This window comes from Lynx rufus, unplaced genomic scaffold (genome assembly GCF_022079265.1).
Source record: "Lynx rufus isolate CCGP_SWC_20201006 ecotype Redwood Valley unplaced genomic scaffold, mLynRuf1.p SCAF_12, whole genome shotgun sequence".
Classification (NCBI taxonomy): Eukaryota; Metazoa; Chordata; class Mammalia; order Carnivora; family Felidae; genus Lynx; species Lynx rufus.
Genome location: NW_025814826.1, coordinates 15591628 through 15617096, shown reverse-complemented (window position 1 = coordinate 15617096; position 25469 = coordinate 15591628). Strand labels below are relative to the sequence as shown.

General features: G+C 39.8%; 2 protein-coding genes across 2 annotated transcripts in view; both read right to left on the bottom strand.

Moving 5' to 3' along the window:
• The window catches only part of NKAIN3 (sodium/potassium transporting ATPase interacting 3), a 303057-nt gene that overhangs the window by 172624 nt on the left and 104964 nt on the right, over positions 1–25469 (bottom strand). The window lies entirely within an intron of this gene.
• On the bottom strand, positions 16016–16832 carry LOC124507405 (40S ribosomal protein S6). Its single transcript, XM_047073734.1, has one exon. The coding sequence runs from the start codon at positions 16805–16807 to the stop codon at positions 16058–16060; it is 750 nt and encodes a 249-aa protein (XP_046929690.1). The 5' UTR covers positions 16808–16832; the 3' UTR covers positions 16016–16057.

The window sequence follows — 25469 nt, the reverse complement described above, 5'->3', positions numbered from 1 at the left end:
TTCCGATTCTGTGTCTCCCTCTCTCTCTGCCCCTCCCCCGTTCATGCTCTGTCTCTCTCTGTCCCGAAAATAAATAAACGTTGAAAAAAAAAATTAAAAAAAAAAATGAGCCTACAATCCTACAATTAAGGATTATTAGACAATTGAATAAAGACCCTAAGATGGGGGACAGAGACTACGGCAAATAGAGTGAAACAAATGAAGTCGTTGGAGGAAAGAAACACCCTAAAGGCAAAGGTGGCTCTCTTTCATATCCACAGAAAGGAGAAAGCAAATACTGAAAATACAAAGTAAGATGAAGGTTTTGTAGAAAAGGAAAAATTTATGGGTGAAATATTTTTTGGGAGGGTATGTAAAATACGATGCTGGAAACAGAAATGTTACAAAATAAAATCAAAGACATCCTCCAGAAATTCCAAAGTTTAAAAAGTTCAGGAAATACACAGTATCCGTACTTTCCCACATGTCTCATCTCTGAATATCGTTTTTATAGTCATAATAAAATAAACATTGAATAATAAAAGTAATAAAATAAAACAAAATGTAACAAAATTCACCTGGTTCATTTATAAGAGTAGATGGAAAAGCCTGTATTGAGCGATTATCTTGCTGAAACAGTCTGTTGATCTTAAAAGTCCAAATGAGAGAATGACATTGTTAAAAGGAAAGTGAGAATTTGCTTCAGAGCACATCCTGTGAACAAGATGACCAAAATAGTGGATATTAGGAGATTAAGCAACTGTATGACTTAGTTGACTGTGGTTTTCAGTCATATATTTTTAATAAATTAAAGTAATGAATGTATGTACTGCTTGCAAGGTAGAAGCAATTAAATTTAGTAGCTCTGTCATGGAACAATACCCCTGTCCCCCAAGCTCCTAAAATAATGAGCTCCTTTGGAATATATTATCCTAATGGTGCTAATTCTCACGACAGTACAGAATGAAAGGATGAGATATTGGTGCAAGTGGAGGCAATCAATGCTGATGATTTGATTCAGTGTAGCATAATTCCCTGTGGTTTTATTCTTAATTCTTCTGTTATTATGTGGCTTCATTGAAGTTTACATTGATATGTTGTGGTGTCTTAACGGTTGTTAAATTTGAGTGAGAAATAAAAAGTGAAGCAACCAGCCAAAATTTATCGGAATAAAATTCTGGACACGAAACTTTAAATATTGTTAAGTGGGTTCTACCACAACATAACAATTTGCAAGACAAATAGAAAATCGAACCATCTAGAATTTTCAAAGTAGATCTGTGGATAACGATAGAACATGGATGACAACTTACAGGAGTCATTAAAATGAAGTGCTGTTCCCAGACCTCTAAACTGCAAAATGTAAGCCATCTAGAAAACTCCAAAAACCATGTGCGGTTCAGTCATCAGTGTTCAACCTTGGTATTAGAAATAAAGTAATCATTGGGGCACCTGGGTGGTTTAGTCAGTTAAGCGTCCAACTTCAGCTCAGGTCATGATCTCATGGTTCGTGAGTTCAAGCCCCACATCGGGCTCTGTGCTGTCAGCATGGAACCTGCTTTGGATCCTCTGTCTCTTTTTCTCTGTGCTCCTATCTCTCTCTCTTTCTCTCTCTCTCAAAAATAAACAAACATTTTTTAAAAAAGAAATAAAATAATTATTAGGTTGATCAGGAAATGAATTTTCCACAGGGGTCTTGTCTTCCTACACATACTATCTGTATACAAATCTAACCTTCAAGGTCATAATAACTAGACATTTGCTTCAAACATGCCCACAATTTCCAATTTAAAATATTTTCCAAATGTATTTGACACCCACCCTTTTTTGACACTGCAATTGTATGCTCTCCTGTCTTAAACTTATTTCTGAGGAGAATGAGGCCAATAATATTGGTTTAGAAATTGCCTTTTTATATCAAATATAACACATAGCTGATACACTCAAATTCTAAAATGAGCACACACAACCATGGCAGAACTGAAAACTGCATAGTTTTATCCGATATCCTACACTCACCCAACTTCTAACATTCTTTGGTTACAGGCCTTCGAGTGCAAAGACTTGTGTGGATTATCCAAGGGAGCGAGGTATGGCCCCTGACCTAAAGAAGTTTATAATCTAGACATGGAGACAAGCATGTCAAGAACTAGATCATCTTGGTGCGCCTGGGTGGCTCAGTGGGTTAAGCGTCTGACTTCGGCTCAGGTCATGATCTCACAGTCCGTGCGTTTGAGCCCCACGTCGGGCTCTGTGCTGACACCTCAGGGCCTGGAGCCTCTTTCAGACTTTGTGTTTCCCCCGCTCTCTGCTCCTCCTCCACTCACGCTCTGTCTCTCTCTGTCTCTCAAAACTAAATAAATGTTAAAAATTTTTTTTAAAAAGAACTAGATCATCAAACAAAGAACAGAGAAAGTGCTGTAAGTCACACAAGCATGCATGGCTGCTGTTAGCCCACTGGGAGCACTAGTGGGATTTAAAGAAAAAGATTCACCCATGGATGGATGCAGCTCTGTGCATCCTGTGCACATGGGGGCAAGGGGAGAGCACGGCATTCAGTTCTGCAAGCTAGTGCTTTGGAACCGCAATGAAAACATCAATTCCAAACAGGCATCGATGGGCTTCCAGGAAGAGGCAGCACTTCGATTTGGAAAGATGTGCAGCATCTCAGTTAGCAGCAGAGAAACCGAGGAAGGACAGTCTGTTTCTCATTCTGGCCCATCTCCAAATGATGGAAACAGGGTACCAGAGACTCATTTTGAAGAAAGCTAATTTGAATAGCTGAGATGATTATACCCGTCATGTGAGTTTGCCACATAGGCCCCTGCTGCAAAATGCCTCTGCAAGTCTAGCATCACTCATTTATTCAATGCTGAAATTAGGATTTGACTTTTATTTCAACATAGACTGAGCATAGGCTTGATGGCAAATCATCCATCTGATCTGGGGGGTGGGGAGGGGAGTCTCACTCAATTCCCATTTAACTGGCCGCCAAATCTTTCAGCTGTCCGTCCATCCGAGGGACCCCCTGTGCTTCCACAACCCATAAAACATGTAATGACTAAATCTGAGATTTTTCTAATTGAGAGTTAGAAAGCATGACTGAAGGATATGTGGCCACAGTAAATTGTTGGATACAGGCTGTGCATTTTTGGCAAAAGGTTACTTATGTGTAGTAAAGAGGGGAACATCAGACACTGCACCAAACTGAGACGCCATTGGTTTGATGCCATGTTTTGAAATGCCCAGATGGCCAAATCCTAACATCTATTGCATTAGAGCAGGATTATGAATCAAAATGAGAGGAAAAGATTGTGGGGCCAAAAAGTGGTTATAGTACAGTGATAAAAAGCTTACAACCTAAGCAACACACAGGGATTAATAAAAGGTAAATCTGGCTGAATTTAATGCTGACCTTCAACAAAATAATTTACTCTTTAGCAACCACAGATGGGTTTGTAGGAGAAAAGACTAGCTATGTATAATTTTACAGCTAAGATAAAGGATCAAAATGCAAACATAATATCTAGAAATAATTTGTTTCTGGCCAGGAGCACCATGGAGCAGTTAGGGTCCATGAAATAAACAGATGGAAGACAAGTGTATAAAATATAATATTTTTCAGTTTGGAAAATTTGGTCTGATGAGGATTTGTTTGATTTTGCCTGTAACAGAGAAAGTCTAGCATCTTCAAACTATGTCTGTTGAAGACTACTCAACACCACAGAAAACAACAAAACAGTTAATTGATTATTGCTTTAAAATGTGCTAAGATAAATTTCTTTAAAAAAAAACTGGGCAAACACATCATGCACTTCAGATCATGTTGTGGAGTTTTTTAATACAGACCCTGTTATTTTGCATCTCCATTTTCTTTGCCAAAGGTGATGATTAATAGTGATTCAAGGTTTAAATAATACTTCAAGGTTTAAATAATACATGTCTACCAAATTGACCATTCTGATTGAATTAGGAGATGAATGGGAAAAGAGTTTTTATTTCTGGGAGTCTGCACAGTATTTTGTAGTTCATAAAACACTTCCACATTTGAGTGAAATTATCCTGAGGCAATTCTGGAAAATACTGTTCCTCCATATTTTAGCTCAGGAAACTGCCCAGTCATAACAACCTAGCCCAAAGAACCTGCATTTAAGCTGCAGACCTGGGAGGTCTCCGGGATCCTTGTCTATGCTCTTTCTTCTGCTCTGTGCATTATCTCAATTATCTTCTCTGAATTTTCAAGCAAACTCAAACCGAAAAAACCTGCTCCCGAGATTTCGTCTCGGCTTTCCCCATACAAGCACTTCCTCCAGTTGACTGTTTCAGCGTAGCAGAGAAGCTGTCGAACCCACTTAGCATTCTGAGTTTCAAAGTCACCACCAAGCAATTAAATGACTGAGTTAGAAAATATATCGCTCTCCAAGTATCAAAATTCTAAGTCATAATTCATAGTCTCCCTGTTTTCCCACTCTGCATAGTGGATAGCTTCGAGTAGCATAAAATACTGTGAATTTACCTTTTCGTGGTATTCTACCACAAAGACCACAGATCCTGACTAAGTAAATCATAATTTCAGGATTGTTAAGAACAGCCAAACCAATGTAAAAACCTTCTCTTATCACCAAATGATGGGACAGGATGAATAAACCATGGAAGAAGGAGGTCACGCTTTTGAAGATCTTAAGTTCAGCTGAAGAGACCCCTCTTTCTCTCCCCCACCCAACAAAGGTAGGAAAGTAGCTGGAAGAGAAGCCAATATTTACAAGCATTTGATATGCAGGGTTTCCCAATTAGTCACAGCAGCAATCATTTAATCAGAGGTTCTATGCTAGCAAAAGCAGTTTATTTCATTAGCATTAATTCCATTTTGAAGGGCATTGCCAATTAAAGATGTTTTTAATTGATCGTCATTCATGGTTTAATATAGATTCTTAATATAATTGATTTGGGATGAAAAGTATAATTATAGAGAAATCTAGAAATGTGCTTTATAATAATGCAGCGAATCATACTAATTTTCTTGAACCTGTCTGACCTTTTTTGAACAGCTTTTGTGGGGCTATATCAAATTAATGTTCTAATTTTCAAGAAGGAGGAAGCAAAATTATGCAAATTATTGATGTGCATCTTGAAAAAGATTTCAGGATAAATTATTAAGAAATGATGTGTATGGGGTGCCTGGGTGGCTCAGTCAGATAAGCATCCGACTTCAGCTCAGGTCATGATCTCACGGTCCATGAGTTTGAGCCCCGCGTTGGGCTCTGTGCTGTCAGTTCAGAGCCTGGAGTTTGCTTCAGATTCTGCGTCTCCCTCTCTCTCTGCCCCTCCCCCACTCATGCTCTGTCTCTATCAAAAAATGAATAAACGTTAAAAAAATTAAAAAAAAAGAAAAGAAAAGAAACGATGTGTAAATATCCCAAGGAAGACCACAAGGAATCTAGCATGTGTCTAATGACAATAACATATCAGGATTTATTTCTATGATAGGGATAGTAGGTGCAAATGCAACAAAGCAGTTGTCTAGGACTTGTTCTTAAGCTGGCAAAATCTTAGGCAATATGCTTACTCTTAAGGGAGAGACAAATTGGAACAACAGATAAGTGGCTTAGAAACCACTTACATCAGAGTACCATAATGATGCTTATTAATACATTGATGTCAATCACAAAGCGGGTTTCCAGGGGAGTGTTGCAGTTTCCAACTCTTCCTCTGTTCTCTTCAGTATTTTTCCAATTAGTGATATTTATTACATAAAAAAACTAGAGGGCATACGACCCCCAAGTTGGAGTTGAAGTTAACTTTATGGTCAGTAAATATACTGAGTCAAAAATGTCTTGACATGATATAGCCATAAGCTGAAATCTATCAAATTTCTATTTAATTGGAAAAATATAAGGTTTCACACTTGGCTGTACACAGTGGGAAATATGCAGCCTAAGAGTCTTAGGGATTAAATTTAATAGGAACTCCACAGGAGTCATGAACATAGCCTCCCAAAAAGCAAACATGATCTGAGGCTGAATTAATAACAGCAAAACATCTAAGACGGAGAGGATGGTTGTGTTCTCCCTGTGTGAGAGAACAGGAACACCTAATTCTCGGTGTTGCTCTTCAAGGGTAGATGGGAGCAGGGACTCAGATGATGGACAAACTTGAATTTAAGTCAGTTGTGAAACAGTTCAAAAATTACCCTGCTTCAGAATAGACTAAGTACTTGAGTGGAGCATCAAAACTCTCCAAATATTTGAGGATCTGTTATTTAGGAGAAAAGTTTAAGAAAAGTACTTAAACTTCTTTCCTTTAATGGATGTAATCACACTAAAACAATACCTATTCTGTTGACTCCCTCTGAAAAACCTCAGTTTTAATTCGTCCTTTCTATTTTCTTTCCATTTCCCAGTTTATACTGATTTAATGTTCCATATTAGAGCTAACCGATGATTATTTTATTACATTACTTTGGGTGTTTGAGATAAATCAGTGAACAACACAGACAAAGATCCCTGTTCTTAAAAACCATGTGTTCCAGCATGGGGGAGGTACTAGAGATTGGGACAAATAACAAAAAATAAAATATGTATGCAAATTACTAAGTATATCGGAAAGCGACAAAAAGACAAAAGATGGAATTCACTGGGAGTGGAGGAAGTTTGTAATTTTAAATAAGGAGTGATGAGGGTAGTCTCATTGAAAAAAGTGACGCCTGAGAAAGAATTCAAGAAGGGGAGGCAAAGAGTCGTGAGAACAGCTCATGAAAGAGAACACCAGGCAGAGGAAACCAGCATAGACAAAGTCCCCGAGGCAGGCATCTTTCCAGCAGGACCACAAGGAGGTGAGTGTGGCTGGAGGGGAGTGGGCAAGAAGTAGGACAGAGGATAGGACAGAGAGCCAATGGGGGGATGTTACTATAGATCATGCAGGACCCTGTAGGCTTCTGTAAGGACTTTCCCTCTTGCTCCATGTGGAATAAGAAGCCATGCGGAGTATTGAGCAATGGGCTACCATGGTCTGACCTATGTTCTAAAAGGATCACTCTGGCTACAGTGTTGAAAATAGACTGTAGAGGGGCCAGCATTTAGAGATTCAGGGCAAGTCTCTTCCATTTATTCCCTAGCAGAGTAAAAAAGGAAGCAATTTAGAAATGTCATTTTGCATTTATTATATACTTTTTTTTAGTTTTACTAGGAAAAAATGTAATAGAGCATATCACAGAAAAATCATTGAATTATATGACTGGAAGAAACCTTGAGAAATAATCTATTCCACCTTGCCTCAGTCAGATACCATTCTTATAAATGATTTCAGACATATATGAATCTGCTTTATGTTAAAACACTTGTAGTAAAAGAAATTTCACAGCTCCTTGTAATCCACACTCCAAAGCTTCAGAGACATCTCTTTCAAAAATTTCTTCCTTATGTCAAATTAGAATTCTTCATTCTGTAAATCGTAATTTCCCTCCGTTCTCTCCTTCCCTCCTTCCTTCCTTCCTTCCTTCCTTCCTTCCTTCCTTCCTTCCTTCCTTCCTTCCTGCCTCCTTCCTTCATAAATGGCATTTAAAACAAAGAGTACTAAATGTGAAATCAAAAATCCATATTTCTAGGGCTGCATGGATGGAAGTCAGTTAAATGTCAGGCTCTTTAGTTCGGCTCAGGTAATGATCTCACAGTTCATGAGATCAAGCCCAAGACTCATGAGATTGAGCCCTTAGCCTTGAGTTGGGCTCCATGGTGATAGCACTGTGCTGATAGCTTGGAATTCTCTCTCTCTCTCTCTGCCTCTCCCCTGCTCTTGCACGTGCATGTGCTCTCTCTCAAAATAAATAACCCCCTCCCCAAATCCCCCAAATAGATTTCTAATCATATAGGGTTCTAATCACACTGGCATACAGTATAAATCACTTTGTTTCTATGTATAAATTAACAGATGTACACCTTCCTTTAGCTCCTAGGAAGAAATGAGCTCTATAAATCCAAGATATAATTAGAATTATTGTTGGTATTATTCTCTTCTCATCAGAAATGGAGAATTAATCCAATCCCTTACTAGGATTTTAACCCAGCAAGATGGTGTATGTTGCCTGTAGATAGGAAATCTTCAGGGAGCATTAAGTCATTAATTCTGAGTTGGGGGAGAAAAAAACACACTGAATTCACCAAAAGCTTTTAATCCAGCTTTAGATCCATTCTTACTCTATTACAATGAGTGACCTTTAAGGAAAAAATTCTGATGGTAATTTAAAAGAAGTTTAACAGAGCAGTTCAAAATAGCTAACATAGATTCCCTTGAAAAATATACTTTAGGTGTTAAATCACAGGATGAAATATTTGGCTCAGTGAAAATTCACTAGAAAACTATTAAAAATTAAAAATCATGTATACTGACATGAATGTAACATTGCATATCGACTATATTCAAATAAAAATTAAAAACAACAGCGACAAAACAAAAAACGAAATAAAAGTTATAAATCAATAAGTTTTCAATTGAAACCCTTTATTGTGTTTGTGTATATTTGTACACACACACACACACACACACACACACACACACACACATATATATACACAAACATACATACCAAAATTTTATATATAAAATATATACACCAAAATTTATATATAAAATATTTACTATTCCCTTCATTTGGAACCATTCTCCTAAGATGCTAGGAAACAAAACACTTGATTTTTAAAAACTCAAGGATCATGTTGTCTCCAATGTCAGACACTGCAGCATGAACCATGACTGTGTTCTTAGAGTCCCCATGGTCTCCTGGGATCTACTTTCAAATCTAAGGAGAGAACAAAGAAGCCACATGCCAGCAATAGGCAACACTGTGCACAGCACAGAGTCCATGCTGACCATATTTGACATCGAGTTCTTCAGCTTCCCTCCTGTTTTCCCAAGGGTTGTTATTAAAACCATCCATTCTCAGCTCCAGGCTCCATTTTGGGTTTATTGTCAATTATTCTTTCTGCCCTTTCAAGCCTCGCTGAGTACTGTGGATTTTCAGCAATGCCCAATATTCTTCATTGCTCTATGCCCATTGACAATTTCCTGTTGCACCTCATTATTGTTAGCATCACCCTGGATTATCTCAATACCCTCCTAGCTGGTCCCTTCCATATGGCTTCCTCTCTAATTCCTTCTCCACGCTATTCCCGTACTTAGGTTCCTAAAGCTTTGCTCTTATTATTTGTTCACGTATCACTGAACCATTGCCAGGTGCCATTTACTGTATTACATGCTGCTGATGTAAAGGTAAATAAGACTTGGTCCTTTCACTTGTAGGAAACTGCAATTAAGTCTGGCAGAGAGACAGGTAATTAAATAATTTTAATACAGTAGGATTAATGAAACATCATGAGCATATACAAAGTGCTATGGAAATAAGAGGAAGAGATCAAGTCTGCCTAAGGGGGGAGGGATTAGGAAAGTCTTCAGATAGGAGAAGGTGATATGAAATCTATGTATTGAGGGATAGGTGGCCTTTCACCACGCAGACACTAGGGAAAAGCTAATGAGGGGTGGAGAGAACAATATTTGCAGGGATAGGATGGTTAAGAAATATAGCAAGTTTGAAAATCTCTAAGTCTTCTGGTCTTGAGAGAACATAGTATATGTGTTAAGAAAGGCAGGATAATTGGCAGCAGAGTTTGGACAGAAACTTCTCTGGGGCAGGTTTTATGTAGTAGGTGTGCAATTTAGACTTCCTTTTGTATTTTATAGATAATGGAGGTGAGGAGGTGGTATTTGGTTTTAGGCTCTGGAAAGTGTTCTACTCCTTTACCAGCTAGATCAGGAACTGGAAGCAAGGAGACCAGTTAGTTTCTTCTAGGAGTCCAGGGAAAAGCATATTAGGGCAGTTCAGGTCAAGGAAGATATGGCAAGGGGTTGGAAAGAAAAGGCTCCATTCTAAAGTCAGTTATAGGTAGGGTTTTTACTGGACCCATCTGTCTCTTAGTTTGTCTGGTCAAGATTCTGAACCCAACCTCTTCCAGTTAATGCACCATTCTTTTTGTTTTCTAGAGTTGGTCAGATACAGCCCAGGTCATTGTGTTTTTCTATATAAATGACATTTGCTTTCTTCCTAGAGTGTATTGGTTTCCTGTTTCCCCTAGGCATGTGGTTTTTAAATTGGGCTCTTTGGGGCTTTAGGATGACTTAGACTTGCTCCAGGGGCCTGGCAGGAGGTGCTACGAAGGGACGGGTGGGAGCCTGAGGGCCACAGTGCTCGAGCCTCTACTCCTCACTCCAACAAAGCCAGCTCTGCTTTTATTTTACGTGAGTTCCCCCAGAAGATTTTGTTTGAAGAAAGCTATTTAAACATGTTTAGCTCAAAGTAGTGGGGGGAGCTTAAGTAATCTTAGGATTCACTTAGTATTGACATTAGACTTGGAGGAATAACCCAATCCATTTTGTGCCAAGATATAGAGAAAGGCTGGCCTGAGCTTTTGCTGAAACTACGGAGAAATGCTATCCACAATATGTCTGTAAGTCACATGAAGATTACATTTCTGAGGCCAGCTGTATATGAAGGTCCAAAGTCACATTGGAAAGCTTGCTCTTTCCGATATTTCCAGATAACACACTTGCCTCTTGTAATGGGGTGCAAATTCTTAACTATAGGGGGACGATTATGGAATGCTTCAGGGAGATAAGATGTTCAACTTAAATATCAGTTGGTCAAGACACATTACGACATCAATGAAATCATATTCCAAGTAAAATGAGGTGAGCTGAATTATCTATGTCCTTCCTGTATAACTCGGAAAACCCAAGGAATGTTAACTGCCAGGACCTAAGACTAAATATGAGAGGGGAGATGGGGCACCTGGGTGACTCAGTCGGTTAAGCAACTGACTTTGGCTCAGGTCATGATCTCGGTTTGGGATTTCGAGCCAGGCATCAGGCTCCATGCTGACAGGTCAGAGCCTGGAGCCTGCTTCGGATTCTCTGTCTCCCCCTCTCTCTGGCCCTCCCATGCTCAGGCTCTGTTTCTCTCTGTCTCTCAATAATAAATAAATGTTAAAAAAAAATTAAAGCAAATAAATATGAGAGGGGAGAGAGATAGAGAGGGAGAGAGAGAGCATGTTCCAGTCTTTCCCAAGCTGCTGGCTCATGCATTCGAATTGATAACAGTGGTCCTTAAATAAAATAATACACAAGAGAATGAGAAGCATAAAGGGGAAGACAGTAAGATTCACTTTGAAACAAGTTGAGCTCGAAATGCATGAGGAGTATCCAGGATGCAGTTAGATAAATGAGTTGAGAGCTGGGAAGGGAGCTTGAGAGGAGTATAGATCTGTGAATCAGCAATATGGCATTAGTGAAAAACAACAAAGGGATGAATTTGCTGAGGGGCAATTTTTTTAAGTTTATCATTTATTTTTTTTAACTTTTTTAACGTTTATTTATTTTTGAGACAGAGAGAGACAGAGCATGAATGGGGGAGGGTCAGAGACACAGAATCTGAAACAGGCTCCAGGCTCTGAGCTGTCAGCACAGAGCCTTACGCGGGGCTCGAACTCACAGACTGCGAGATCATGACCTGAGCCGAAGTTGGCCGCTTAACGTTCCAGGCGCCCCTATTTTTTATTTATTTTTAGAGAGAGAGCGTGCATGGGAGAGGAGCAGAGAAAGAGGAAGACAGAATCCCAAGCAGGCTCCTCTCTGCCAGCACAGGGCCCAATGCAGGACTTGAATTCACAAACTTTGAGATTGTGACCTGAACCAAAATCACGAGCTAGACACTTAACCAACTGAGCCACCCAGGTGCCCCACTGAGGGGCAATTTTTGAATGAGAAGAAAAGGCTGGGGATGGAATGTTAGGTGGCCCTAAATTAGGGGATAATGGGGAAAGAGCACTAATAAATAAAATGGAGTCATAAATATTAGATGAATATTAAGAAAACCAGGAAAGAGTAGCTGTCATTAAACTCACAGGAGGAGAGAGTTTTAAGAATAAGGCAATGACGATCACTGTTAAGCTGCAAACAAGTAATCTTCTTCTGTAATTAATTCTTTGTGCCTTCAACTGCTCATAGAACACAGTTTCTTAGTGTGGAATGGAAATCCCTCCCAAACCTCATTTCTAGTCTTCTTTCCCCCAAAACCCCAGGGCTCTTCTATGCTTGCAAACACGAAATCTTTGTTCTATTAACAATTCTTTTTGCCCTTTATGAAATTGCTTTGTGCATTTTTCCTATTGTTCCTAACTTGGGAGCATTCTTACATGTTACCAGTGCCACTTGGGCTCCTACTTATCCTTAAAGCTTGTGGTGGCTTGATTGAAGAAAAAAAATGGCTGCTGTCCCTATACCCCTTGTAATATGGTGTATGACTTTGCAGGCCCTGCTATCAAGAGGTGGAGTTGATTTCTCCAGCTCTTGAATCTGGACTGGCTTCTAGACTTGCTCTGGCCAATAGAATGAGCAATGTAGCTTGCCAGGTCTGAACTTAGGTTTCAAGTGGCCTTGAGAGCTTTCATTCTCTCTCTTGGAGCCCTGTTATGACTTGGGAAGAAGCCCAGGATGGTCTTTAGGACAATGTCAGATCATGTGGACAACAGTCAAGTCCATTACAGGCCTGCCTCCTGCAGTGCAGTCTTGGAACATGAAAGGGCACTCAGCTAGGCTGAGTGGAGCTGCCTGCCTGACTCAGAGCTGAACACAGATGCCTGTGTATTTCTAACTATGTCAGAAGACCTACTAAGCGACCTTAGACTCATGAGCAATAACAAATTTTTGTTCCTTGGGGCCACTGTGTTTTAATATGGCTTGTTATGCAGCAATAGCTAACTGCTAAAGTAGTCTAGCTCATATCTCATCAATTCCACGAGCCCAGCCTTGATGAATTTTGCTAGTAAAACAACATAAAAAACAAAAGCAGAGCAGTCTCTTTCCATTCACAGAGGCAAGTGGTCTGAGATGAGGCAACAGAGTAAGATAGAACCCAGAAAAGACAGGGCCAGATGGACTCTATTAAGAATTTTAGAATTGAGCACTTTCAAATACACAAAATGTTTTTTTTCTTTCTCCCTTTGATTAGAAACAAAAAAAAAATTCACCGCCAAAAACAGAATCTTAAAAATTACATTTAAAGTTAAAAATTTGGGGGGTGCCTGGGTGGTTCAGTTGGTTAAGCATCTGGCTCTTGATTTCTGCTCAGGTTACGACCTCACGATTTGAAAGATCAATACCCACATCAGGCTCTGCTCCTACAGCACAGAGCCTGACTGGGATTCTCTCTCTCCCACTCTCTCTGCCCCTCCCTTACTCATGCTCATATTCTCTCTCTCTCTCTTTTTCTCTCAAAATAAATAAATAAACATTAAAAAAAGTTTTGAAATCTTGAGACAATTGGAAATCTATGTGAAAACCTGCAAGAGCCCTCTGTTTTCTTTAACTTAGGCCAGCTTGCTGTGAAAGCACCCACGCTTGTGCTGTGCCTCAACTGCCCCCACTCTGCCCACTAAGTCATACATTTGCAACAGTGCTTAGAGCCAGAGACAATGGAATGAGCACACCTCATTCTCTTTCTCAAGTTATATTCCAGATCGGAGGCACTTAAGATCCTCCAAGGTTCATTTGAGTCAGCCTCTCTACAATAACACCTGCTTCAGCGCTGAAAGCTCTTTCACAGAGGAGGAGATAATGGGTAACGCATGACAAAGAAGCACGGGTTGCTACTTAGCTTCAAGCACTTATAAAAACATTGAACTGCACACTTGAAACCGTGGATCTCTAAGATCTGTGAATGTTTTTAAAGGCCTCGGAAAGTTGGACAACTTGATCCTATGTTACAGATGACAAGGATTGTGAGTCTGATACCCTCTTGCATTATAGCACGAGGAACAAATTGTTGTCTTCATAATTCAGTCCATGGCTTCCAGTTATGGTCCCAAGTATCAGGGAACACAATGGAGACCGTGGAAGTGGTTAACAGTGTGACCCTCCACCTGTGCTGAAGCAGTAACAACGGCTGTCGTTCTTGCGTCTTCCTTCGTAGACCCTGTACAGTGAAGCTCGTGACTTTGCACTTGCCCGGAGTGTGGTTTATCCAGACAAACTCAAGCTTCGTCAGTGGAACGTTCTGCTTGTGCGAAATGTGTGCAGCTGTCAGGGAAAACCTTATAGGCTTCTCAGTTTGCAACTAGGAAACTGGCTGGGAGTACCTCTGTCACAATGCTTGGGTTCCTACCTAGCCAGCTTCTGGACAACTGTCTACTTGTTAGTGCTGCCAGCCAGGCGGACTGAGACAGAGACGGAAACTTCCACAGAGGCGCTGAAGCTGAATACCTTGTGCTGTTCAGTGACGAATTTGGAAAACTTCCCAGATTGTACATCTGCCTTGGCATAATATCTTGTACTGCAGAGAATGAGGCTTTCAAGGGAGACAGTGAGAACAGCCATATCTGTTCACAGGGGGAGGATGACATTTCTTCCTTCTTTCAGGGACAAGTGCCTGCCTTGTTACGCTCTGCCCCCATTGTCATAGCTGCTGGTGAATGTGTGTAATCAGGAAGTGCCCACTTGGCACACAAGCCTCACTGGGGTAAGCCCTGTGATTGGTGCACAGCCCGGCCAGCTTATCCAGAGGAAGCTACTTAGGATGGGCGAGGTGGGCCAAGAGGGAGACCAAAGTATGCATGCAGCAAGGCCAAAGATCCTTTGGCATTCTTCTCCTTCTCGTCAACTTACACTATCTGTTTTTTCTTTTGTGTTTTTCTTTACGTGTTTGTTGTTCACTGTGCTAGCCAGGTAGCCAGATGCCAATGAGCCTCTTTTGCTAACACCTGAGGAAGCTGAGATTCAGTGTTTCATAGTCTTCCTTAGAGAGTGTACAGGCCCAAACCGGCACTTCGTAAGTCTCTTTATGGGGATAGTTAACTAAATCTCATATTTATGTTCAAATTTATATAATTTCCGGGTCAGAGAAACAAAGATATAGCAGAGGAAATTCTGACAGGGCCATAGGAATTCTGAGTACCTGGGTGGGATTAGTAAGAATATATGAACATTATTTAAAATGTGTCCTAATGGGATGCCTGGGTTGGTTGGTTGAGCATCTGAGTTCCACTCAGGTCATGATCTCATGGTTCATGGGTTCGAGCCCCACATCGGGCTCTGTGCTGACTGGGTGGAGCCTGCTTTGGATTCTTTCTCTCCCTCTCTCTCTGCCCCTCCCCTGCTTGCTCTTTCCATCTCTCTTTCTCTCTCAAAAATAAACTTTTAAAAAAACCTAAAAAAAGTAAAATGTGTTCCAATGTAGGGATGCCTGGGAGGCTCAGTTAGGTGTGTAACTCTTGATTTTGGCTCAGGTCATGGTCCCTGGCTCATGGGATTGAGCCCCCACTCAGGCTCCGTGCTGAGCATGGAGCCTGTTTAAGATTCTCTTTCTCTCCTTCTGCCCCTCTCCTCCACTCAAGCTCTCTCTCTCTCTCAAATAAATAAATAAATAAAAATAAATGTGTTCTAACATAAAAGTGTAGTCAGTTCCAATGATGTCCATTTTATAAAGAAAGAGAAAAAAATTTTTTTAAGAATAAGCACATTATCTATTGAGGTTTGAAAACCAGGCTTATCAGGAGGACATTGTGGAATGTACATTAATGGGATAAATAGTCTAAATTAAATGTTTGGGGTCTTCTGATGGGATCGACTCCACGCCTGCCTGAAAGGCAAAATGTACAGGCAATGCCCAGTATAAATTCTTAAAACCGGAAGGAAATGAAGTATGTGAGAAATCAAACTGATGACTTAAATACTAGAATGTGCAGGAGAATGGAGGGAAGGGACTTGGTCTATGGGTGACGTGTAATATAAAAGCACATATCCAGGTAGACGGAAGATGCACGAGACTAGATGCATTTGGTCCAGGCGTCTACTTAGAAGGGATAATACACAAGCACTTTTAGTCACTTCACAACAGCAGTGGGTCTAGTGATGAGGAGAAATTTAGAAACTCTGTCTAGATATCTTATAACTTTATTTTTTTATTTTTTTTATTTATTTTTTTTATTTTTTTTAGTTTGACGTCTGATCTTATTTATTTGTTCCTCTTACAACAATCTCATTTTTGACTGGACTCAGACTTTGAGGTAGAAGCTCTCAGAGAAGACAGCCTCCGTCTCTTGGCAATCTGTTCCTGGCGCTTTTCTTTGGCCTCCTTCATTCTCTTGGCCAAAAGCTTAGCATATTCTGCAGCCTCTTCCTTGTTTTTCTTCGTGCGCTGCTTCTTCAAAGCAATGCGCCGACGTTTGTGTTGGAGGACACGTGGAGTAACAAGACGCTGTATCTTGGGTGCTTTGGTTCGAGGTTTCTTACCTTCTTTATTTAGGGGCTTCCTCACAACATACTGGCGGACATCATCTTCCTTTGAGAGATTGAAAAGCTTGCGGATTCTACTAGCTCTCTTGGGCCCCAGGCGACGAGGCACAGTAGTATCAGTGAGTCCAGGAATATCCTTCTCCCCTTTTTTCACAATGACCAAGTTGAGAACACTGAGATTGGCATCCACAATGCAACCCCGAACAGATTTGCGCTTTCTTTCTCCAGTCCTCCGTGGTCGGTAGCAGGAATGCCCCTTACTCAGCAGTAGGCGGACACGGCCATGGGTCAAGACACCCTGCTTCATGGGGAAGCCTTGTTTGTCATTGCCACCACTGATTCGTACCACGTAACCCTTCCATTCTTCCCCTAAAGCATCAGCAGCAACTTCTGTGGCCATTCGCTTCTCATAAAAGGTACGAAGTTTGCGTTCATCGTCCACTTCAATGAGTTTCTGGCAGCCAGTAGCTGGGAAAGAGATGTTCAGCTTCATGGTGAGGCTGCCTACCGCCTCCGAAGCGCCACGAAAAAAGAGCGATATCTTATAACTTTAAAATAAGTTCCCCAGAGGAAATAGTTCATAGTTGCTGTTAAAGCTTATTTTCCCTCCCAACATTATAGAAACAAATATGACAGCAAATGAAAGTTGGTATATAGAATATGCAAACTATAAAAGGAATGCAAATGTTCGCATTGCTATTTTACATGTCGAAGGAGACTTAAAAACTTTATTTGCCTCAAGGTTAATTTAAGAAAGGACCTTTCAGTGTTCTGTATTTTAATAGAAAATTTTAGCCATCCCATAACCATTCTATCTGAAGAATGGATGAAAACATTGAAATGTTTATTCTTGAGATAAAAAGACTTTGTAGAGGGAGACAATACACTATGCTTGTGTATGTGTGTGTGTGTGTGCGCATGCACACATGCATGAGCGCATAGGTGTTTAACAGAAGGTGAAGTTGTTCTTTATGCTTCCTTTGTATGAGTTCTCTTAGTACCCTGGTGTTTTCTTTCATGGCACTTCTAACATTTGCAATTCAGTGTTTACTTTGGATACACTATATCTCCTTTAGACAAAATATAAGTTTGTTTTATTCTCTGATATGTTATCAGGGTCTATTCCAGGGTTTGCAACAAGAAAATGTTAAACCAATATTTTATGAGTGATTGAATGAATGATTCTGGACCATTACTACACAGAAGTAATATTAAGCAAGCATCTACCATGACAAAACAAACACTATACCAGGAAATATATGTTTATATCATTTAACCTTCCCTAGGATTCTGAATGATAGATATTATCAACTCTATTCTGTAGATGAAGAAACCAAAGCTTACAGAGACTATTTGAACCATCTCTGTCTGTTTAGGTCCAAGACCAATGTTTCTTGGACCATGATGGACATCCTCTGCAGCCCCTGATGGAAACAGATGCCAATCCAATATAAGGACGGACTCGCTAAGAAGTCTAACAATTCTGGAATGCACTCTCTTATGAGGAACTGAATTATCTATCTGTGGAATTATGGAGTCTGTTTGACCATCTGTCAGAACATATAATAGAGAAGATGCAAAAGGAGACAGCATTAGAAAACCCGTAGTGTTCTTCTCAATGCTAAAACTTTAATTTACTGTGCAGCCATATGCTGAAGTGGCAGAATAATATGGTTCTTCCCCTCTCTTGGTATTTCCCCCTTTTTCTTTCCCTTTCAAAGCAGATGGTTGCTATTGTGCCTGTTGCCCCAGGAGAAGCATATACAGAACAACAGTCAGAAGGTCTGCTACCTTTTGGCTTTTCTGTTACTGAAGCCTATGCCTTCAGGGGAAGCTGGAGGGTCAGGGGCACAGGCAAAATTTTTAAGAGGAAGCAGGACTTCTTCACCAGTTCAAAAAAGCTAATCTGGCTGGTGAATGAGAACTGGATGAACAAAGCATAGAAAAGTTAATGGTAAGCAAGGGCAAGGTCCTTGATGCTTCATAGAGAGAGATGCCCTTTAGCATCCTTCTTGAGTAGAGCCACATGGTTGTAGAACTACCCCAGAAAGGGTTTGAGGGGCCTGAGAACACAAGTAGCCATACCTGTTTTCAGGTGAAGCTCTGTGGACCCAGCAAAATGTTGTCTGGAAGGAGTATCTGGGCAAACAGAGCCAGAGAGAGTACCAGGTGACCCCAGGATTAAAGGGAGTTGTCCTGACCCAGAGCTTGGCCCTCAGGAGCCTCCCCAAGCTCAGACACAAATCCAGAGAAGGGAGGGAGCAAGGGCAGTGGAATAGGGGCTTTGAAGATTTGTTCTGAAGACTAATCAAACTACAGATGCAAGATTTTGTTTTAATCCTTTACTTGTCACTCCTTTGTTTTTTTTGCTTCTTTTATAAGGTTGAAATGACAACACACATACTCCTCCAATGAGAATAGTTTGATGTGTGTATTCTGAAGAATCCAAATGTGATCTGGTGATGAAATTCACATTTTAATGGGTTTGACTTGTTTATTTTGAGAGATTGTCTTTATCCATCTTACATTAATTCTCGTCTTAAAAAAGAAAGATAGAAAGAAAAAAAAAACTTCCTTAAGCTGGAAGCCTTATATAACATTACACCCTCTGTTTCCCCCAGAGGAAATGGTTTGGTGAAGTGGGAGAAGTGGTGGATATCATCTTTCTATTCCTTTCCCTAATAACATGATTTTCTGTAGACTGTGCAGAGTTTGTCTCACATCAGCATCCTTTGTGCAACAGACACCGAAAGTTTTAAGAGATTTAATGAGGGGAAATGCCATGAACGATAAGGTGCAGAGAGAGCAGACATCAGCAGGAGAACGTTCAGTCCACAGTGCCAGGCTCACACCTTGGAAGGGAGAGAGGAAAGGAAGGTTGGATGGGAAGGTCTTTGGATTGCAGTGCAGCTCTGACAGAGGCTGGCAGGGAGCACCCCGGTGGGGTGAACTATTGACAAAGAGCAGTTTTATGTTTAAACCCCAACATATCATTTCTCAATAATTCACTTAGTCGCAGTTGTTATCTACCTTTTATCTGGTTCATAATACTTATTCTCCTGCTGCATGAGAATTTGACCTTCGGCAAGTCTCTAGCTCTGTTCTACAGATAACTTGTTAAAGATGGTATGTGCCAACGACATTATGGAGCCATATTTCATATGGAAAAAACTGACCCATGATTGACAAATTACATCTGGACTGGGATTATCTATTATAGATGCTGGTGAAAAGCCATAATTTTTGGCTTCCTTGAGTAAGTGCCATATGGCACTTATGTGGCTTATGTGGCTGACTCCTAATCTTCATTTGATTTTTTCCCTCTCCATGTTAACTGCCATTTTTAATAAAAAATTGCTAATGTTTTTTGAGAGCTGACTACATTCCAGATACTTTTAATAAACACTTCATCAATATCATTTCATTTCATTTCATCCTTACAACAAACTGTGAGGTGGTTTGATAATCCCCATATAAAGACTAAGATACGTTAAAATAACTTCTCAAGATCATGCAATTATTAAACCATATAGCTTAATTTATAATTCAAACATGCCATCTGGGAGGTGATTTAAAGTTGTATTCCAATGATAAGAATTTTTTAACTTGCCCTTCAGTAGCTTATATGAGTAAACTTATTTATAGAACAAATATGTAAAGATACATGTTCTAATATTATTTTTTTGAAAGTCTATCTTCCCCAACTTCAACTCCCCTTATCACTTCTGGTGGAAAAGGAAAAAAATGTCCATATGATGTGTTCTTCTACTGTATTCCAACATAGTTTTAATGATAAGCTAGTATTGAAAAGATAGGAGAAATAAAAATTGAAAGTCCATGCTTGTGATAATGAAAGATAAATTAATTGAGTATCAACCCTATGCCTAGAATACTCTAGAGGAGACTACAGACATTGAAGGAAGATCAGCTACATGACATTGAAACCTTTTCCTTAGGAGGGGAAGGTGAATGTGGAAGTTTTATGTTTCTAGAGTCTCTCATTCAAACAATCTCAGAGTTCTTCTTAAAACAAAGCTGATCCATCTGAGGCATCATTTAGTAATCCTACAATTACATGTGCAATTTTGAAACTAGAAGCATTTTATCACTTTTAAAGTGGGCATTCAGAGCAAGCCTGGCTCTTTGGGAAAGGGTCTGCATGGAGCATTGTAAATGGTTGTTCTTGCCAAGTACGATGATTCAGGTATGGGATGCCATGTGTCAAGATCAAGGGGCTAAATAGTCACCAGAAAAGCTTTTCTCCTTTGCTGAAATCATTCTAACTTCATATCTGATAAATTTGTATTCAGTTGCTACTGTTTCAAAAAAGTTTCAGAGATCTCTACAATGTATATGATGTTATTCAACTCATTAAAAATATTTACTCATGTTTCTAATTTTCCTTTAATGCCCTAATTACTATAATCTGAAACAAGATTGGTTATAGTTGAATCAAATGTAGCAAGGGAAATTTATACAGTTAAATGGATAATTATTTACCTGAGATAATTTAATATAAATACGTAGTGAGGCATTTTTATAGAGACAGTAAGACATATAAAAAACTAAAACTCAAAAGTTTTAGTTCAAATCACACATTATGTGTTACTTTACTGAATTTCAAGGTTCAAAAAAAAGGGGCAATAGCCAAAATCCTTTCTGAGCCATTCATGCCTCTTGACAATTATAGGGTGTCTTTTGATACCTGCATCAGTTTCCTATCCCTGCCGTAACAAATGAGCACAATTTGAGTGCCTTAAAACAACACCAATTTATCATCTTACAGTTCTGTAGTCCAGAAGACCAGAGAGGGCTGGGCTGGGAACTGCTGAGAGACTCACAAGGCTGACATCAAGCTATCAGCAGTGTTGTGCTCCTTACCAGAGGCTCTGAAAAAAAATTCACTTCCAAACTCATTCATGTCAGTGGCAGAATTCAGTTCCATGCAGTTGTAGGACTGAGGTCTAGTTTCCCGTGTTGGATGCTGGCTGGGAGTGGTTCTCAGCTTCTATAAGCTACCACATTTTCCTGGCTTGTGATCTCCTTCATCTTCAAAGTTAGCAATAGTAGGGCAAGTCCCTCTCATGCTTTGAAGTTCTCTGACCTCTCCTTCTGCATCATCTCACTGATCTCTCCTCCCAGCTGAAGACAGTTCCCTGCTTCTGAGGGCTCATGTAATTACCTGGAGCCCACCCAGATAATTGGCCCATTTTAAGGTCCCTAACCTTCATTACAACTGTAAGTCCCTTTTGCCATGTCAGGTAGCATATTCACACAGGTTCCAGGGATTAGGCCATGTCCACCTTTGGGACTATTCTGCTTCTGATGCTGTTAAGAGTTGGTCATATCTCTCTGTCCTATTAGGTCTCACCCCTACAGATGCATCCTCTAAACTCCACCTGCAGACTCTGGATGTGTCTTCTAGCCCTTGTTCATTTCTGTATGGGAAGCATACAATGACTTCCCAGAAATGGCCTGTTTCCAAGATCCCCATTCTTTTTTTTTTTTTTTTTTTTTTTTTATTTTTTATTTATTTATTTTTTTTTCAACGTTTATTTATTTTTGGGACAGAGAGAGACAGAGCATGAACGGGGGAGGGGCAGAGAGAGAGGGAGACACAGAATCAGAAACAGGCTCCAGGCTCTGAGCCATCAGCCCAGAGCCCGACGCGGGGCTCGAACTCCCGGACCGCGAGATCGTGACCTGGCTGAAGTCGGACGCTTAACCGACTGCGCCACCCAGGCGCCCCCCAAGATCCCCATTCTTAGCGAATTCTCAAATCTACTTTTCTGTCAGCTTTATGTTGCCCCTTCAATTTTGACAGAGGATCTTTTCCCAACCACTTGCCTGGATATTCGAATATTGGACTTTCTCTGTCCTTTGCCCTATCCTGGTTGGTCAGCATGGTTTCTAAACTTGTCAGTCCCAACCAGGGAATCTCCATATGTGTTTTTGGAGGGTCTCAAGTCTTTCCATAGTTTCTCTGGTTCTGGCTTGAATTACTCATCCTTCAGGACCACAAGGCATTGTTGTTCTCATTTTTTTTGTATTTATTAAAAGCTATCACTAGATCTGGAATGTTACTAAAATGTCCTTTCTGTGTTCTAGCATTTATTCACTAGAAATATGAAAACTTTATTAGCTATGGCTCAAGCTAGCATATATGTGTTATGTGATAAATCACAACACAAACTCAAAGCTATTTTTCAACAACCTATATGACTAGGTTAATAGGAAAAAAAGTTTATACAGCCTGGATCAACTATTCATTAGACATTTTTGATAAATTATTGAATTATGATATAATTACACTGATATTATTGTTAATATGCTTGAAATGAGTGAGCTGTGAAATATTCACCTTGGTAATTTGAGTCATTTTAATAAATGGACTGTACTAATATTGTAGTAAACTAATAAGCTACTTGGTAATTGGTTATTAGGCAACCAGAAGCTAACTGTGGGTATTGAATGGAATTGAGTAGTTACTATCAAAACTCTTACTGGGCTATCTCAAACGTTCTGTGACTTCATAAGCTCAAATTACAAATATTTATTTTATGTCTATTGAGTGCACCACACTGAAATACAAACAAGACAGATATGGATTCTTCCCCCAAGACACTCACAGCCTATTAGAGGAGGTAGGAGGTACCTCAATATCTGGAATTCAAGGTAAAAAGTATTGAATGTCCCGCCAAAGGTACAGATGAGGCCTTACAGAAACTATGAAGAGAGGAAAAAAAATGACTCTGCTATCAAGAAACATATCTGGTACCTAGTCTAGGATAGACATTTAATAAATAGTGAGTGTATTGAGCCTCTCATTTGACTTGAATCTTGACATATTTAGACTCAGAAAGAGTATGAAACCAGCAGCCTACCAAATGAAGAAATGGAAACCAAAGCACAGAGAGAGTGGAAGTTCTCATGCCTTTGTCGTTTAGATCTCAGTCAATTAGGTTATTCTCACCCGCATTTTTCTCATCCTGGTTTCTATTAATGCAGCTTCGTCTGCTTTCTCCTCACCCTCCCTGACCGGCACACATAGACACACAAAGTCTTATGTATTCCACAGCAGAAAACAAATTGTTGGCCACTGTCTTCTCTTCATTCCCATTATCACCATCTCAGATAAGCGCCCATCCCTTACACTTGGTCTCTTGTAGTAATGTGCCAAGTGGTGTCCTTGTTTTTCGTGTTTTATCGCTCCGAAACCCTCACCGTTATTTAAACTCCTCATGGTATAACTCTGAACGTGTCATTCGCTGCATCAAAACTAGTATTTCCTGAATACAGTCTGGCTGTCAAAGGCTCTGTGATCTGATTAAATCCATGGTCCTCTTGTATTTCACCCTGGCTGTCTACACAGTCCCTCTCCTCCAGCCTAGCTAGACTGCTTGCTATTCATCGCTTTCCTGTTCTTCTCACATGCCTCCCTATTTTGAGGATGCCGTTTCTCATTGAAGTTCCCCATCACTTCCTATATGTTAAACCTCACACACCCTTAAAAATTCACCTTTTCAGCTACTATGAAGCTCCTTACCTTGGTCTCCTATCTGGAAGTGAATTTTGTCCACTTGTTTGAACCCATCCTAACTTCTCACATTTCGCACTGTCTCACAGGAGAATTAAAACTGGCTTCAAGCTCCTTTGGAGAAGAATATGTAATTTTTTTCTTCATTTTATATCCTCACAATGGTTACTTAACAAACGATCAGTAATGGTTTAATGAATGGATTGCTGTCACTTAGTCCCTTATTTACTATTGGATATTTTCTACTAGGATGGCTGATTAATTTCCAAACATCAGAGAGTAGGCTTTATTTGAGAGACTTTAAATCTTTTTCATCAGTGAAACCTCTTTGCCTAGGATAATGCCCAGCATGTCTTAGGCACTCACCCAGTAAGTGTTGAATAAATAAATGAATAACTAAAATTAAAAATTTAAGAAATAATGCTGCTGTCTTCATACACAAAACAGCTTTGTTTAGTGACTCATAATCACTTTTATTACCAGAAAGACATTTTCAAAGTATTGGTGGACTTAGTATTCTTATATTTCCAGGAATCTTGTCGTACTTATCATTGACATGTAGGTAAGTATAGAATTTTTTACAATTATTATGGAACACAGCCATTTTAAAGGTTTCTTAGTGATGCTGATGTTTGGGAGATAGGAGAACTTGGTAATTATCTGCTAATGTTTCCTAGTGCCCAAAAACTTCTAACAGGTTAATTGCTCACAAGCTCCTTTATTCTCAACAATAAGACATTCCTCCATGGTAGAGAGATTACTTAGAGACCTCCTACATGCTAGAAAGTATACTTAGAATACTTACTGAAATGATAAGGTCTAAATGGTAAAAGTTACTTTCCATTGGTAGCTGTAAGTGACGGAGATCTTAGGTTGTCATCTGACAGACTCGGGCATGAATGCTGGCTTAGAAGGTACTAGCAGTGTGTACTCGAACGACTTATTCTAACTCTTGTCTATACAATGAGGTAACAATGGTACCAGTTTTAGAGGCCTGTGGTGGGGATTAAGTGAGATGTGGCGTAAAGGTACTAATGAAAATGTGTGTTTTTTATGTGCCCTGCAGTGTGCTAAGTGCTCAATGTGAATTGCCCCCACTTAATCCTCACATTAGCCCTTTAAAGCCACTATTACTATTATCCTTATTTTTCGGATTGAAAAACTAAGGCACAAAGAGTTGCCTGACATAGTAAATCTTTAATGAATACATAGCTAACATGTTTATTTGCATTGATTGATATATACTAGCAGCATAACTTTAATCAAACTATGTTATATAAGTGGTATCATTTTGGTATCTATAATTTGATTAAAATATATGTGACTCGTAGTAACTAATGCTTAATGAGCATTACATTGTACCTGATGCTCTGTTAATACTTCATGTGGCCATCTAATATAATCCTCACGGTATGGCTATGTGATGCAATATTCCTCCCCATTTTGCAGGTAAAGAAACTAAGGTTTAAAAAGCTTAAGCCATGTGTCTGGGGTCACAAAGCTAGAAATTGGTTGAGTCAATACACAAACCCAGGCTGTCTGATTCCAGAGCTGGTGTGAGAACCCTGCCATCACTACATAGCCTCCAGCCTAGCTCCTCGTGTCTCTAGAAGTTGCA